General features: G+C 44.3%; 1 protein-coding gene across 2 annotated transcripts in view; it reads right to left on the reverse strand.

Annotated features, from left to right (window-relative positions):
- Window positions 1–18,161, reverse strand: part of LOC147893584 (Tetratricopeptide repeat (TPR)-like superfamily protein) — a 140,856-nt gene that overhangs the window by 37,566 nt on the left and 85,129 nt on the right. For both annotated transcript variants that reach the window (XM_087385700.1, XM_087385699.1), the window contains exons 18-19: window positions 13,620–13,727; window positions 13,220–13,283 (exon numbers count right to left, since the gene is read on the reverse strand). In XM_087385700.1, the coding sequence (XP_087241826.1) occupies window positions 13,220–13,283; window positions 13,620–13,727 (172 nt within the window). The remainder of the gene's footprint in view (window positions 1–13,219; window positions 13,284–13,619; window positions 13,728–18,161) is intronic.

Here is an 18,161-nt window from a genome sequence, read left to right on the forward strand (position 1 = left end):
TGCAGGTGCATGGAACATTGCATGATTATTGAACTACATGCAAGTGCGAATGAAAAAGTTTGTGGCGTGCATATAAGCCTATGCATAGAAAAGCAAAGGGCTTTTTACTTTTGCAAAGTACGCAAAGTAAAGAGCTTAATGTGAAGAACCAGACTTTTCGAGAATGCAAATGTGTGCAATGCATGCAGAATTTGAATGCCGATTGGCCCTCCAATGGGGAAGAGCGCCCTCGTGAGAGTACTTGTTTCTATTTCGACCTGCATGCAAGGTGTGTGAGAGATGGTGAATGAATGCAAGGTGAATGAAGAATGCTACGTGAGATCACAATAAAAGAGTGATACCCTTTCATTAATGTCCCTTGAGATCACTCAAGTTCCATCTTTCCATCTGCACCTACCCTTAGCCTATGACCCATGCATCTTCCATTCAATGCACCTTAATGCACCCTTCCCTTCCTATTGCCCCTAGGACCTAGACACATGTGTGCACATTTTTATTAATAGAATAAGTATCACATGTCCAAATTCAATGCCGTTTGAAGCAGTCGCTCCAACTCGACTAGTCCTATCTACTGAGATGATCCACCACCATAACAAATCGGTCGGTGTCCATCATAAATACATATACATGTTACACCATTGGCGTATAATATATAATAATATTTAATGTCTACTAATCACGGATTAGTGATTTCTCTTGTCATGACACTCCCTCCTACTTGAATGGCAGAAGTCCTCTTCTGGATCCTCTCTTGTCTCTTTCTTTTGCGTACGCTTCTCTTTTACTTCTGCATTTGCATCTCCTCTTCATACTCTGCAATAGTCTTCTCTTGGTAGTACACGATCTCTTCTGAATCAAAACTTAAATCTCATCTTCAAGTTCTGGTTCCTCTTAATGCTGAATATTCAAAATGCAGAAGTACCACTGTAGTGCCTCTTCAGTGTCTCTTCATGCTCAGAATCCTCTTCTGAATACTTAGCTGCTGAAATCTCTTTATAGTAACTTGCTCAATAAGCTGAAACATGTTCTCAACAAACTGGTCAGTATTAAAATGATTCTCTCACCCAAATGTTTCATTGAACTACGTGGACCTTGGCGATACTTAATCTATAGAGACTATATATCATCACTCTCTTTTTCCAACTCTTCTATTTCAGCCCTATTCCTTCTATCAGGCGCTCTACACGGATTTTTCTCCGTCTATACTCTGTAATGAATATGCCTACTCTCGATTCAGTTCACACATCCATACACCAGTATTGGATGAATGGATAGCATTAACTCTTGGTTCTATGTCCACTATAGAGTCTTGCGATGAGGAGGTAGAAGCCTCACCCTCCTGCTTGGATGCTTTGCCTTTTCCTTTTACAGAATTTGTTTTGGCAATTTTGGCTAATAGAGTAGGACATTTATGCCATGGATGCCCTGGCTTATGTTTCTTACATCCGAAACATTTACCCTCCTTAATTAGCTTTATCTTCTCATTGTCAGTCATGCAAGGAAATGGTATCCATCCAGGACGTGATTGGCTGTTTCCTTCGTTGAAGGGTTTACGAGGATTCACTTTCCTCTCAGCAATCTCATTCAATTTAGTGAGGTCTTTCAAGGTGGTCGGGTTGAACATCTCAACCTCATATCTCACTTTCGGGGTTAGGGCTGCTAATAAGTACTTCTTCCTTCTATCATCTTCGCTCTTCTCAAGTAACTCTAAAGAGAGTTTCCAGAACCTAGCTGTAAATTCAGCATTACTCTTGTTATCGAATTACCTGAACCTTTCCCAGCGGAAGGTCAATTCTTCTTCATGCCTCGGAGGCATGAAAGTGGCCTTAAGTTGCTCTACAAATTTGGACCATTGAAGAATAGGCTCTTTTCCCGTTTGTGATAAGGACCACCACATCAAATTGAGGATTTCATCCGCCTCTCTTACTCCATCATACTTTGGGAACTCTATTCTCTCTCGAGGTTGAAATTTGGCTCTCTTCGAGGGGATACCTAAATCTTCATCCCCAAAATTCAGCACGCTCTTAGTCTCAAATTTTGTCATAATCGACTATTCAATCATACGGCTAAGCTAAGAAAGCAACTTATCAATGGGGGACTCCTCTCTTCCTCTCGCACTTGGATTATAATTCATGTATATGGGATTTTGAGTTAAAGGCGTAAACTCAACGCCTTGCTCTTGGATGGATTTGTTTCTCCATTTATTTCTAAAAGAAAACTCCCTATCAAGAGATTCTTGAAGGAGAGATGAAGGCAATTCTATATGTGGGTTATCATACTCAATATGTGTGTAACTCTCATCTACAATATCCTCTTCAGGAGAAGGTGATGGCATTCTCTCCCTATCTCCTTCTGGTAGTGGAGGAAAAAGGACAAGTTCATTATTGAATATCCCGTCTCCTTCCATTCTTTCCTTTTAGTAATACAAGAGAGAAAATGACTTCCTGTAATTTCAGAAAAGGGATTTATTTTATAGCAAAAGTCAAGTGTTATAGAGTTGGTGGCACTTATCCGACTCCCGCTTCGTTTGTGTCGAGAAAACACATGAAATGACCTCTTCTTCCTTCTCTTTTAGGCTTTTCTTCTTGTATTTCTGCTGTAAACTGGTGCGCTCCGTTTGGACTACTTATTTTGAGTGGATTGGAGCTCTAGATACCGTTATAGGGGGTACTTGATAGGTGGATCACCCCCTTAAAATCTTGTGTGCATCCGACTTTTCGTTGGGGAGAATGGGGGGGTCTCTTTTTCCCACGGTTTAAGGGTTTTAAGGGTCTATTCGCACGGGGGGGAGTCACCTCGTTAGGACACCCTGTTTCCCGTCCAAAGACCCAAAAATCAGAGAAAGACCTTACCTCAAGAGTTCCAATCTTTCATGCTTCAGAGCCTGCCAGTGATACTCAGCCTCTCGTGCCTATTTTCCAGCACTCAGCAGCCCTCTACCCTCTGCCCACACACAGGTTTCGTCCAATGGCTCTCTTTGCACAAAGTCCTCGGTGGTTGTGCCGTGCGATGGTTTCAGACGCGCTGCCTCCCGCCCGTCTCCACAACCATGTCTCTTTGCGGCGCTCTCCCGTTGTGCCTTCCACGGCACTCTCCTCTATGCGCCACTTTCCCGTGCGGCTCCCTTCCGCATCAGCTGCTGTCCCACACGCTTGCGCCTCGTCTCGTGCTCGCTCCTTCTCCTTCTCTTTCCCACCCGATAGTGGATCGTCGAAGCTCTGATACAAAATGTGAAGAACCAGACGTGAGAGTACTTGTCTCTATTTCGACCTACATGCAAGGTGTGTGAGAGATGACGGATGAATGCAAGGTGAATGAAGAATGCTACCTGAGATCACAATGAGAGGGTGATACCCTTTCATTAATGTCTCTTGAGATCACTCAAGTTCCATCTTCCCATTTACACCTACCCTTAGCCTATGACCCTTGCATCTACCATTCAATGCACCTTAATGCACCCTTCCCTTCGTATTGCCCCTAGGACTTAGACACGTGTGTGCACATTTTTATTAATAGAATTAAGTATCACATGTCCAAATTCGATGCCGTCTGAAGCAGTGGCTCCAGCTCGACTAGTCCTATCTACTGAGATGATCCACCGCCATAACAAATCGGTCAGTGTCCATCACCTTGTTTTCTGTCAATTCCTGCAGAGAAGCTATTGGGACAGAAATAGAAAGAACGGGGAAAATTGGGGAGGAGGGTAGAAGGGGAATGATGGAAGAAAGAGAGGAGGAAGGATAGAGGACAAGGCTGAGAGGATTGAAGAGGATTCTTCCTTCGACCTCCAAGAGACTCGCCTTCACACAATCCACTCCTTCGATTTGAAAAACACCCTTCAAAGTAAATGCCCTTCTTTGTACTCCAAAAGACAGCCCCTACCTTTGGCTCTGATACCATGTGAGAAGTGCAGCGGTGCTGAGCAACAATGGAGAGAAAACAGCAAACACTCACAAAGGAAGAACTGAAAACAAGAGAGCAAACAGAGACTTGCACAAGGATCTCAGGGAAAACTCCTCAACCACTGGAGAAAACCTCTATGGAACCGAGGGAACTAGAGACTGCTGAGATGAAGAATGTGGGGGAGAGGAGCCCTATATATAGGGCCCCCCCTTTGCCTAGGCTGGCCGACCAGATGGACCAACCTAGGGAGGGACAGGCCGACCTGCTGGTTGGTGGATTTGCATGGGGTTGGGGGCCCAACCAACCCTTTAACTGAGGCGCCATCTAGGCGACCTGGTGGCAGCCCTAAATGGGGCCATAACAGGGCCTGGGGGTGGGCAGAACAGGCCCGTACCCCCCGTGACAGTCCACCATGAATCCGGGCCTGGAAACAGGCATAGGGGAGGGTGCAAAACAGGAGAGCACCTCTCCGTACTCCCCTTCATCTGAGCAGCTCCCATGGGACTCCTCTCTAACTCTCGTGGGCAAACCCACAAGCATTACTCTCACTCAGCCTCACATGGGCGGGCAGACCCACAACCATGAGTTTCAGCATTACTCTCACTCAGCCTCACATGGGCCCTCTCTCTATGATACAGGAGATGACCTCTAACACCACCATGTGTCCCGTGAGGCAAGTGCAGGTCCATAAGGCAAGGACTGTTGGATATTTAAGGCACTAGTCAATGTAATAATTAGTTAGAAGGGTTAGGGGTGTTTTTTTCTTACCTAAGGTTTTCTTCCCTAGCATGTTCTGTTCGAAAAGGGGGCTGGCTGTGAATGTTTCCAAAACTAAACTCATGATAGTCAAGACTATACAGCCAAGTAATCCCCCTTCAATCTCATATATGGGTCAACTTGTTGATACAGTGCACTCATTCAAATACTTAGGCATTGAAATTCCAGCCAATAACAAACGGAGCAGCTGTGTGCAACGGAGAATTGATGCAGGATGGGGAAAGTATTATCAATTTGAAAATGACTACAGCAATACCAACACAAGAAGGTGGCAAGTACAAAACATGAATTTTGGGGCATATGTGGTACAAACAGTGCTCTATGGGGTAGAGGTGTGGGGGGGGGAGTATACCATCATCAAAATGGAATGATGTAGAAAAAATGCAGAAATCTTTCATTAGAAGACACCTTGGCATCAAGGCTACCACACCCTACTCTCTCCTACTCCTAGAGACACAATGCATACCCATAGAGTTGCATGCCTTGAAGAGAGTACTCAGATACATCACAAAGGTCAAGCGCATGAATAATGAAAGGCTGCCAAAGAGGGCATGGGTAGAAAGTCAAAAGTCCCAAAAGACGAATAAGGGTAAGATTTTGGCATCTGGATGGGCACTAGATTTAAAAAATGGTTCCAAAAATGGGAGGTAGAGAGGTACTTGGACTACTCTCCAGAGGAGGTAGATGAGGATGCCTTTCATCATGACCTGCTGAATGCACTACACAGGAAATGGCAAACAGCTGAAAACAGAGATAAGTTTGAGTACTACCATACATTTATTAACCCCGAATATTGGGCTACTTATACAAGAAGAGAAACAGCCACGCAAAAGTACATTTGCACACCTATGGCAATACATAAGCGAAGAGCTTTGGCCTCACTTCGCACCCGATCACACCAGCTGCAGATTGAAATAGGAGGATGGAAAGATATGCCAAAAGAGAGCAGAATATGCCAATTTTGTGACCAGGGAATGGTAGAAACTGAAGAACACATGGTAATGATATGCCCTTACTATACTCACATCCGGAAAGCATTTAGCTCTCTTCTCGAGGGACATAACAGACTGGCTGATATGCTACATAGCGGGTCACCCCCAGCTTTAGGAACGTTTGTCGATAAGCTTTTCAAGCACAGGAACTCACCTAAGACATAAAGGTAGTTTCTCTTAATACCCTCCCCTCCAAGGGAGGAGTCTTTGTGTACGAGGATTTTGTATTGCTCAGGTCCCATAGGCCGATTTTTTGGTCTTCAGAGGACGACAATATATTCTTCTTCTTCTTCTTCTTCTTCTTCTCTCTCTCCTCAACTTTAATTTGTGGATTCTCACGTTTTGCTTGCTCTACACATTGTTCTACTCACAGCCAAGTTGCTCTAGACACTAGCCCCCCAACATCTGCCCAAACATCCCCAAGCCAGCCATCATCTCTTTTGAGCTGGCCACCGCCTTCTACATGCTTCTGGAGCTGGTTTGAACCAGGCTGCTGCTGTTCTAGACCTGTATAGCTGATTCTCAGAGGCTTTTGCAGCTATTTCGACCTGTTTTCAGCTACCCACCTGCTCTTTGCAGCTGTTTCAGACCCGTTTTTAGGAACTTGTCAGCTGCCACAAGGTTTGCAGACCCCGTTTAAGGGTTTTCAGACCCCGCTTTGGGGTTTTGCCAGCTGCTACAGGGTTTCAAACCTGTTTTTAGAGTTTTGCCATCAGCAGCCAATTGCTACAGGGTTTGTAGACCTGTTTGAGGGTCATTCTCAGCACACTTTTGACCCGTTTTGAAGGCTTTCCTCAGCTGCAACAAAGTTGCTTCAGTATTGGAGACATTCTACAGCTGCCTGGACCTGCTCCAGCTCAGTTTGATTAAAGGTGTTGTATTATGACAAAGAACAGTTCTGACTTTTACTGTTCCAGCCCTAACAAAGGAGGTTGAATAAACCCTGTTTCTGCATGGGCTGTTAGGTTTTCGTAAGAGGAAGATACAGTTACTAAGAAATCAGTTCATATTGTTCTATAGTACCCTTCTTCAGCGAAGGACTGAATGCATTCTCTCAGAATTGTTGTCCATTCTTTTGGGACTGTTTTGTCATTTGCAGGTAAAACAGGCTTCAGTGAGGTTATGCATAGTTTTTTCCCCCAAGAGAAAAGAACTTTCTCTTAATGCTTAAAACCAACGATACAAATCAGCAATCCATGTGGCACTGATCGTGGGAGAATCAAAGGGAGAGAAACTGGCTCTCAACTAGCCTATTTTCAGAGAACCCAGCTCACTGCCTGGAAATGTCTGAAACAGGGGCCAAATCACCTCGCTCTGTGAATACATAAAAGACACCTGCAGGCCAAGCCTTGCAGAAATTACCACATCTCAGCGGTTGCCCTAGATCCTGATATCCCGCACTCCCAAATGGTGAGCAAGGTGTAAATACTGTCCTGTCAATGAGGACAAGGGTGGCCGGTGAATGGCCTAGTGTTACTTTCAAGGTTAGATCATGTGTCCCATAACACATGACCCTTCCCTAGCTACGACTCTCAGGCCAACATGTCTCCATCCACATGAGACATCCACATGAGACATCCGTTCATGATCCCAATATTGAGCCCTAGGCCTGTAATGTTAGCCATGCCCTAAAAAGAAAACATGTATATGGTCATGTTGACCATATACACAAACAAAAAATGTGGCCTAATTAGTCAAATAAAAATCCGAATGGAATGCATTTGCATGGGACTTGAAGCTAACGCTTAAAGATAGGGTGGAATTGGCTTGGAAGGGATGGAAGGTAATGCTTAAAAGAGAAGATGGAATTAGCTTGGAAGGGAAGGAAGGTAATGCTTAAAAGAGAAGATGGAATTGGCTTGGAAGGGATGGAAGGTAATGCTTAAAAGAGAAGATGGAATAAGCTTGGAAGGGAAGGAAGGAAAGTGTGATTCATTATGTTTCAAATGGCTATTCAAATTGGGTAGCAATCAACCATGAGTGAAGATAGCTAGATTCTTGATTTCCAAGAATGGTCCACAAGGTGTGAGTGAACCATGGAAAGACTTGACTCTTTTTGAGGTGCATAGTAAGATTCCATAATATGAAATTCTTTCAAGGATTAGACAAGGCTAGAAACAAATGTAGGTAGTGTTTGCTAGACAGGATTACATTCCCTTCATGGTGATACACCTTTGGGAAGATCTTTATGAATTTATGGTTGGGGACTAAAAGATGGTCCTCGGTTCATTAAAAAGTCAACCAAGGGTAGTGAGAAGAGTCATTAAAATAGGACTAATACTCTTTTGGGATGTTTGGGATCAAAATGGACATAATTGGTTGTCAATTGACACTGTCTTGATCACTTTCACCTGTCAACTAGTAAGAACAAATTGTTACAAAAGCTTATGGAGAGAATTAGAGATGATTGTCCTACTTATGTAATTTTTAGGGAATTCCAATACTTCAAGGGTTTTTGCAACTATTGTAGGGAAGGCTTTACAATGCTGTTCTTTCAAGGATTTTAGGGAGCAAAGCATGCCTTGGATTGTTGATCATTGCCCCATATTATAGTGTTTCTATTTGGAGATGTAGGTTGTCCCTAGGTTGTCTCGAGCCTAGAAGGCAACCTTTTAATTTAAGCTTAATCTCATGCTATGGAGGATTTTAGTTTGCAAGATGCCTATAAGGGTCAGGGTGGCTAAATGGAGTTACCCAAAGATTTCACCACTATGCCCATTGTGTAAGACAAATAAAGCGACTAATCTGCATGCATTCTAAAATTGATCAGTTACCAAAGGTGTTTGGTGGAAGATCAACAAATGGCTTGTTTTAACCCTACCCTAGCTATCTTTAGTAGCTATGTAAGAAATCCTAGATTTACTATATTTAGAAATGTGCTAAGGAACAGAAAGGAGACTGAAATAGCAGAAAGAAAAAGAAAGAAATTTTATTAGAGTCTTTGGAAGACCGATGGGTCTATGAGAACAAACCGAGCAAGAGGCATGATGTCGAAGTTCAACTTGTCCGTATAATGTTGTATGCGAAAGGACAAGTTTTTGGTCCTGGTGTTGCACAAGAATGTAGTTCCATTTGCAAGTTCAATCTAATAGTCCATCGGACTAGGACTAGTGGTCAACTGAAGTTTTTCAACCATAGAACTAGCTAGGAAGTTATGAGAGCAGTCACTGTCGATGAGGATAGTGACCGTTGTTCCACAAATCGATCCTTGGACGCAAAGTACTTGAGTGGCCAAGGAAGGTTCGGGGTTGCTGGCAAGGCTCATGTGGATGGTATTTGCCATTCGAACATCTTTGCCTTTCTTGTCTTGTACTGGGGTAGCATCTTTTGTTTGGGAAGTGCTAGGTTTCATATTGGAATTTTGCTTTGGTCGCTTTTGACAATCGAACCATCTATGGTCGCCCGTGCAGATAGTACAAATTCCTTTTGTGCTGGAGTTGTTCTTCTTGTTAGTGGCCGCACCTTTATGTTGGTGATGACGATCATGACTTTGTGAAGAGGAAGAAGCACGATCCTTGGAGGAGTGCTTCTGTTGGGATCCAGCATACGATTTCTGAGACTTGTTGGAATCTTGAGACTGTCGCTGACCTTGATTACCCGAGTTTTTTTTGAACTTGGGATTATCTTGCGGGCGAGCACCCTTGGCCATAGTAGAGTTCTGTGTTCTATTAGAACTCTGCTTCCCTGCGGTAATGCGCTCTGCGTAAGCATCAATGCGTAACGAGAGATTTAGGCCTGAGATGAAAGCATGAAGGCAATCATCATTTGTTAAACCATCGATCTTCAGCACCAATGTGGTCAACTGAGAGATGTAGGAAGACAAGGAGCCCGTTTGCTCCAACTCTCGAAGTTTTGAACGTGCTTGAAAGTCCGCATTGGCAGGCATGAACTGCTTACGGAGCACGTGTTCAAAACGTTCCCAAGTTAACACACTTTTGCCGTCCTTTAAGCATCATTGCCACCATAGGAAGGCTGTATCTTTGAGCAGGGAGGCTACTAAGGCAATCTTTTTGCCTTCAGTGAGGTCAACAGTATCAAAGTACATGCGCGGTTTTGCAAGCCATTGGTCAACTGTTCGGCGATTTCGTTGACCAGTATAGGCTTCAGGAAGTTTAATGTCAAGTCTTTTAGTTTTGGAAGCTTGGAGTAAGCAGTAGAGGACACGGAGTTCAGTGTTTTCTACCTCTGGTGGGAACGAGTCCACATAGTCATCCGGTGGCGTCGCGTCATCCTCTATATGTGTGGTACTGCAAGAATCCTGGAGGCGTTGGACTTTCTGGACGAAGTCGGAGATGCTGTCCTGAAGTTGAGAAATTTGAAGTTGAAGTAATGCTTCGCCTTGTATGTTGACTTCAGAGGTCTTTTTGGACTTGAGTCGCTTATCTCCGGAGAGGCTGCACGCGAGCGTTGCAACATATCTGAGGTCCTGTGAGAAGAGCACGAACCTGCACTCTATCCTGGAAGAAGATCCGGACTGCTCCCTGAGATTGCTCATGTTGGAGGGGGCAGGCGAGGCAGGATGAAACCACTCGTGGAAATCTGGTAAAGGAGGTCCTATCTGAGGTAACAATGGTGAAGACGAAGTGGGTGTTACTGCTCGTGAGAGGATAGGAGTAGGTTGCAGAGTCTACGGATCTGAGAAGGGATAAGGAGCTGCTGTCAAGAGTGGAGGATATCTAGGAGAAGGAGTGCCTTCAGAGTGTAAATACTGTCTTGGGGAAGGTAAAACCTGTTCAGGAGGATATCTGGGAGCTGAAGGAGGTGGAGAGTACCCTTGGAGATGCTGAAGCTGAGGGGTAAAAGTCTCTCCAAAGATGGACAGAAAACTCGTGAGGAATATCGGGTTCTAGGTATCTACGTGTCTCGTGAACACAACCTGGACTGTGCTGAGGAAATAGTGTAATTGAGGTGCCTCACACAGAAGATATAGGATGTGGTCCAAGTCACTAGAAGGGCACGTGACACAAAAGACCCACGATGCAAAAGCTCCGAAATGGGCTGGTTGTGCAATCTGAACACGATATTGTGTATAGATGATGCCTAAGGTGTCCTTGAAGGGGCTGAGGCATTACCAGGGGTTTCCATGATTTAAGGAAAGGGCTTTCATTTGCCGTGATTTGATAATGAGCAGCAAATAACAATATGAAAGCGAAACCTTAGAAAAAGAATGGAAAGAATCCACCTGGCATAGATTAGATAAGCCAGACTGTGGTGAAAAGCGTGTAGCAGCAGTGGGCTTCGGGCTGGAAAGAGTACAGCATCAATTGCGAGTTGAAGGAGGTCCTAATGTCAAGTTGGTAGAAGACAAAAGTCAGGCTTCATATTTCAAAATTAGGGTTTGCTGTAGAAGGAGGCGAATCAGCGACCAAAGAGTCTGGTTGTGGGCAGAATATGTTGCCAGCAAAACCATGAACCACCCAGGATCTCGATCTGTTGTGTAGAGGCAAGAATTTCTTGTACAAGAGGGGCTGGCTGAGGTGATTTGCTGGACAGCAAGGCTTCTGTTCACAGGCAGAGATGGTGAGGTGAAGAGGTAGAGTCGGCTGGGCAAAGATTGGCGTCAGGCTGTCACTCTTCTAAGGCGATAGAAGGCATCCATGGCTGAGCAAAACTGGTGAACAAATTCAGCAGGCTGAGGGCAGGATTGGCATGACTATGGAAGGCCGCCAAAGGCTGAGCAAAGCCTAGAAGCAGAATTGTTTGTAGGGAGCAGAATTGGCATTGGCTGGCAAGCAGAAATCGGTAAGGGGGGAGCAGAATCGGCGTGATAAGCTGTACGAAACAGCAGGCGCGACTTTCGAGACGGCTCTAGCCGATTTGCGATGGCTGAAATAACAGCTAGGCCTTGCTTTTCCCAAAAATTAAAGGCTGGGTTACTTGAACACAAGGGTAGTCTTGGGTTAGGCCTTGGGTGTAGGGCTGGTTGCCCTTTTTAGGCCCTCTAGGTACCCTTTTGTAGGTTGGTGCTTGGTGCCAAAGGGTGTGCCTATTCTAAGGGGTATGACCCTTGGAATAGGTGTACCTTTTCATGAAGGGGTGCAACCCTATTTTAAAGAGGGGTGTCCCCACATGAAAAGATGTGTCCTTTTTTCCACGATGGGGTGTGTCCCTTGGGTGAGGAGTCAAAAACTCTTCATCAAAAGGTGTGTCCAATGGAGAAAAAGGTGTGTCCCTTGGTTTTTAGGACAGCCCAAGCACATCAAAAGACAAGACTCGTGTCCATTCACATCAACTCGTGATGTGAGGGAGATGGAGAGGCCACTCATGACTTTAGGTGGGGTTGGCGCTAAAAAATTTTACACTCATTCTCTCCATCTCTTCCATGCACAACGTGCGTGGATATCCTTCTAACGGAAGTAGATGTATCAGATAGACGCTAGAAGGTGGGGGGCATTTCATTCATCAAACCATCCATAAGTCTAAGGTATAGAGAAAGGAATACATCATAGATCGTGACAAGCTAGCCCTAGCTTTAGTAAAGTAGCTTTACTTTTCATAAGGGACTCTACTTTTCCAATAAAGCCTAACTTATCCCAAAATAGCTTACTTTATTTGGATAAGATCTATTCATGGAATCTAAACCTCATCCATGTTAGCTCCACTTCCAACCTTTACACTATGTCTAACCCTAGGTCATGTTGCATCCATAGTTGGCCTAATTATGGCACCAACATTCTCCCCCTTTAAAATAGACTTATGTTGGCATAAATGAGGGTAGGAATTCAATAGTTCTAGACTATATTTCTCATCTAGAACTACATTCCAATGGTATATCTATAATGTAGTATCCGTGAAGATCTTGAAATTATTCAACTGCCAGCTGAGGTATATTGAAAAGTATCGGGGCTCAGTTGCTTGGCTCTCTCTTTCGAGGCCTTGGCCGTCAGGTCTTTTATCAGAGACATGACTCCTCTTGGGCTTTATCGATTCAGCACCACTTAGTGGAGTTATGCTCTCTGGGTGATGTTCCTGCCTCACCATTTAGAGCTGTGCATGCCTCTGTGGAGACTTCTTGGGAGATATTGGCGTGTATTATAGAACGCCATATCTGCAGAGCCAAATGTACACAAACATTGGATGGATCCTAGGTTCACCCTTCTCACACATTGGCCAGTATATGGATTGACACTATACATACACTGATGGCCATCTGGGCAAGCATGCAAGAGTCCTCTTGCGCAGCCTCTGCAACAACATGGGCTGCGTTCCTTAGAGAATGGAGTGGTTCACCCTTCTTCTCTGAGTCTACCACAGGGTTGAGATGGCATTTTTAGGCTCAAACTTGGTTGTTTTCCACCTCTTTATGAGGAGTTTTTCTCCTGCATTGCATGATGTATCTCCCGCTTTAAGCTTGTTCTCGCGGGTTTTATCCATACTTAATGGAAGTCTCTTTTTTGGGGAAAAAGAACAGAACTGAAGTCACTTAGAGTCAATTCTGTACAGTTCTTTAGAGTCAATTCTTCCACGTAGAAACTTTAAATGCACTTAATGATACTAAGCAATCACTAAGACTTGACTTGTTAAAACTATGGTTTTCAGTATCCCACCGTGACAAATTTGATGGACAAGTTTCCGTAATGTCTTCTGGTCCTTCACCAACCATGAATGGTCCTGCCACGAAACAAGTTAAGATCTTAGGATTTTAGTGCTCTTGTACTACTATACATTTCTTTGATAACAAAGTCCATACTACCCTCTTGTTACACTGAAGTATGTTTTATCTTCTAATGTTAATATTCAAGAGGTGAAGATTTTCCATACCAACAGCAAATATTATCATGGAGCTATCAATCACAAAACTTTTTTCTCCCATCCTTTTTGGATTCAACACAAATGAACACACAACACATAACCCAATTACAACGCCATGGCAGATTCATTATTTTAAGCAGTCAGATCATCTTGAACTTAAAATGACAATACTCGACAAAAGATTACAAAGTTTACCACTCCCTTTTGGATTCTCGCCAATAAATTCACATATTAGTGAAACAGCTGATAAGTTCAAGGGAATTTGAAGGGGATTGCTGAACTCCACATCCACGGTCAAGTCTTCTGCAAAGTAGTGAATAGACAAAGACAGTGAGTAACGAAGGAAGAATAAAAACCACATTTTATATCAAGAAAATAGGACTCTTCCAACATTAAAAAGAATGGTATGAATCAAATTCAACCCACATACACATATAAGCATGTGTACACAAAAATGCACTTATACACACACACGCACATGCTTATGGCATCATCTTCTAATTGACCTGTCCATTGGATCAAATACTCATAATAAATATTCTTTTAAAAGCATTTTACTCTTTGGTCAAGAACAATTTCTAGCTCCAAAGATACATAAGAACAAGACTCTAACAAGAGAATCAACTGAATTTGCAGAACCAATTCATTTTTTGTATTAGGCTTTTCTTTCAATCGGCTTATATGAAACACTGGATGAATAGTGATATCACATGGTAACTCCAAGTGGCAGGCAACATTATTAATCACCTTCTATAATGCATCAGCTGCTCAGCTTGTGAGCAGCCTGCTTACAATCTACGAGTTGGTGGCTCCCTCATCTGTGCCTGTCACTTCCTCCCATCAGCCTCTTCACCTTAGGTTCCCCATCTCGCCTCTGTTTCGTATCGCAACCAAGAGTGCTCCCCATTGGAGCTATGGAGGGCACTGCACATACGGTATGACCTCTATACTGTGGAGGGGGTTTTGTTGCCACGTAGCCCTGGTATGGCCTTGCAAGCTAGTTAGGACATCTAGTCCACTTGGGACACTAATCCTAGTTCACTTATGACATTTAGTTCTAAGTTGAGTTTTGGTCCTATATCGGCCACCATTTGCACTTTCTCATTATCCATTTGCAAGTACACTTTAGTTTCTTCAGCGTGTTGTCTCCTCCTTGCATTCCAACTTCCTTCCATTCCTCTCGGATCCAAGAAATACTAAGTTTTTTTTTGTCTTGGGTTTTGCATTGTAAATATTGTTGGATCATTGTCCAGTGAATGTGCCTCTCCTTATAGGCATTATTGATCTGGAGATGCACAACAAAGACCTCTTGGGCAAGCTCATTGTTAAAGGACTCATTCTAAGCATAGAGCTTTGAACGTTGTTGCCTCAGTAGGGGCTTCTAAGAAACTCTCCGCGCATGGGGATTAGTAATTGTGGCAGCATTCACATTCTTTAAGTTTACGCATATTCTGAGCTTCTTGTTGCGCTTAGGCACAATGACAATGGGTGAAACCCAATCAGTGTGCTCTATCTCATAGATGAATCCGGCATCTAGAAGTTTTTCAGGCTCGTCATAGACCATGGTGCCATACTTAGGATTTGTGCAATAAGGTCTACATACCTTAGGGTGAACACCTTCCCTTATACGTACCGTGTGTACTGCCACGTCTGGTGAAATTCCTTTCATCTCTTTGTATGACCATGCTAGGCAGTCACGGTATTCCATTAGGAGTGCTTTGAGTTTGGTTTCATCTTCCTGTCAAAGCTGTTTCCCAATGAAAACCAGTTTTTCTTCCTCCCCTTCAAGGGCGAGGTTTATTGTGCGTGTTTTTGCCGGTCCCTCATAGATTGAAGTTCCTCCAATGCTATCAGTTTCTTGAACTTGAGATTCTCTTAGTGGTCTTGGCATTGCTATTAGGGCACTGCCACGTGTAATTCTTGAAGTACTCTGGCACTTCTCAAAGATCGGCCTCTGATGGTGTTGAACTAGCCTGACATGTGCCATGTGTACTGGGTGGCATAGTTTCATTTACCAATTTGTTAGGCTCATAAAAATTTACAAGTTGTCGTCGAATTGATTGTAGCAGCATTTGCCTACTACCAGTGACTTTGCTTCCAAGCTCCAATTTGCGGATTTCCAAAGATAGCACTAGTTCTTTGGAGGTACTGAGCCCCTCGCGCCAGGATGCCAAGATGGTTATGTCAATCTCATTGAGCCTACCTCGAGCTCCCCTCAAATGTGCCACTTCCTAAAGCTGCTCCTATGTTTTCTTGGGGAGGCGGCACTAGGCTCGCAGAGAGTGGGCAGCTCACTATCCCATTGTGGCTAACTAATGTGCGTACGGTTGCCCCCCCATGTGCCCCTCCTGGTCTTGGACCTCTAGGTCCCATAAGGGTTGGTGCTCATACTCCTCTCTGCACTACAGGCTGGTCCATGTGAGGCCAATGGACAGGTATTGCCACATCCTCATCAAGGTCCACATCAGCAGTGACCCCTTCCTTATTAGGGGGCCTCCATGAAGATCCATTGGTGAGACTGTTGCCCTTGACATTTGATTTAATCATTTAGGATATTATAATGCTTCTATGTGCCATTTGAGAGTAGGGAATAGAGGACTCTAGAAAGACCACCGAAAGGTGTGAGCGTTTTTGAAGGGCTTGGCCTGCATGTGTCTTTTTTATTCTCACGGATCGAGGTATACCCCCTCTCCCTTAGCTATTGGCGCTTGCTTCTGGGGTACTCTAGGTAGTGAGCTAAGACCATGAGAGGCAGCTCTAGCATCTACTAACAAAGAGGGCTCTCAAACATCTCAACCACCCAACCACAATTTTTGGAGTGTTCCGCTGGCCTCACACGACGTACGCTAACTACTCGTTTTGTCTCCCTCGAGTTTCTTCCATGGTAGAGCTCTCTCTCTCTAGAAACCTCCCTCCATCTCCGGTACATCCCATGTGGACCTCCTGGATGCCAACTATCCTTCCAAAGGACCTTAATCTTTTCGAAGGCTATCTCATGGGCTATCCATAGATGCCGCTTATACCTTGGTATGAGCCTTGTAGGCCTAGTTATAGTCAGTTAGGACTATTGGTACAGTTAGTTTATGTACCATCTAGGTCAGTTAGGACACTTAGTTAGGACAGTTAGCCCTAGGGTTTTGTTATGTTGGCTCTCCCTTGAGCCTCCACACTTCAGCTTTGCGGCAATCTATTACAGCGTCTCGTTTTTCTCCATTGTGCTTCCTTTTTTGAGCTTCCATCACCCAATAGTGGTATCAGAACAGGTCAGGAATCCATTCCCTCAGCCATTGACAGCTTTCCCGCTGGTCTTGCTGGTTTTCCCACTCCCACGAGTGTTTGAGGCCTTTCCAAGAACTTCTGCCATGAAAAACCTCATTCTTACGCAAGAAGATCGCATTTTCGAGCAGCTACCGCGAAGGAAACACATTTTGGAGCAAATCCGAGCATTTTTCTGCACAAAAACCTAACTGTACGAAATTCCGTACACATTGGACGGACCTGTCAGAACCTGCCAGAAATTTCGTACCGTTATACGGATCTGTCAGAAATTCCGTACAGTGTACAAACTGTCAAAAAAATTCGCACGTGTCGAATCCATACAACTGTCAGAAATCCCGTATGCAGCTGCCTCAGGGTGCGCGCCAGTCATTTCTCAAGTTTTCCAGCATTTCGGAGCTGCCTCGAGCTGTTTGCCAATCATTGCTCAGGTTTTCAGCACTTTGGAGCTGCCTCGAGCTGTGTCCCAGCATTTCGGAGCTGCCTTGAGCTGCGGGCCAGCATTTTTGAGCTGCCTCGAGCTGCATGCCAGCACTTGGAGCCATTTGGAGCTGCTGAATTGATCCGGAGGCTTCTCTTTGAGCCCTTCCCTCCTCATTTGGCCTCCCTTTGCCTCAGGCTGCGAGCTTCTCTCCATTGGATCTCTTTCACTCTATTTCTATGTGCTCTCCTCCTCATGGGAGCACTTCTTTTGCTATAATTCTCATTTCCAGCCCTCCTTTGCTCCCATTCAGAGCCTTTCATTGCTGTCCTTTTGGGCTACATCATTGGGTAAGCCGTTGTTGCATTCGCTTTTTCCAATTTCTGCTTCGTTTGCATTTTCGAAAGGCCTCATGTTGCCTTTGGGGATTTTTCTTGCAACAGGTACACCTTGGGACAGCAGAGTCTTTTACAGACATAAGCTTTGAAGCTTGGGCAGTTTTTTGGCTAAAGCCTGATGAGGGTGGTAACATGGATGCCTATCTCACTAATGTGAACGATTTGAAAGACCAGTTGGCCAACATTGATGAGATTATGCCCGATTCTCAGCTGGTTTCTAATACCCTTCATGGGTTGCCTGATTCATATCAAGGCTTTGCTACTACATTGAGGTTGGTTGCAAGGGGTGATGCCAATCATTTCTCATTTGACCAGCTTGTTGCTCTTCTTCTTCAGGAGGAGCAAAGTCGTGTGAATCGCAATGCTACTATGGCTAGTGATCAAGCATTTGCTGCCCATTATATACGCAAAGGTAAAGGCAAGGTTTCAACTGAAAAGCCCTCTCATTCCCATGCTGATCAATCACATGGTGCCTCTTCTTCAGGGGATAACAAAAAGAAGAGATGTAACTATTGCAGGAAACCTGGGCATGATATTTCTAAATGCAGGAAGCGCATAGCATCTGAAAAGAAAAAGAAAGAGTCTGGTCTTGCAGTATCTGGTTCTTCTAGTGCAGAAGATCGACATGAGTCCGCTAATTTC

Source organism: Dipteris shenzhenensis, chromosome 15 (assembly GCF_047967505.1).
Source record: "Dipteris shenzhenensis isolate YYH24624 ecotype China chromosome 15, Dip_SZ_1.0, whole genome shotgun sequence".
Lineage (NCBI taxonomy): Eukaryota > Viridiplantae > Streptophyta > Polypodiopsida > Gleicheniales > Dipteridaceae > Dipteris > Dipteris shenzhenensis.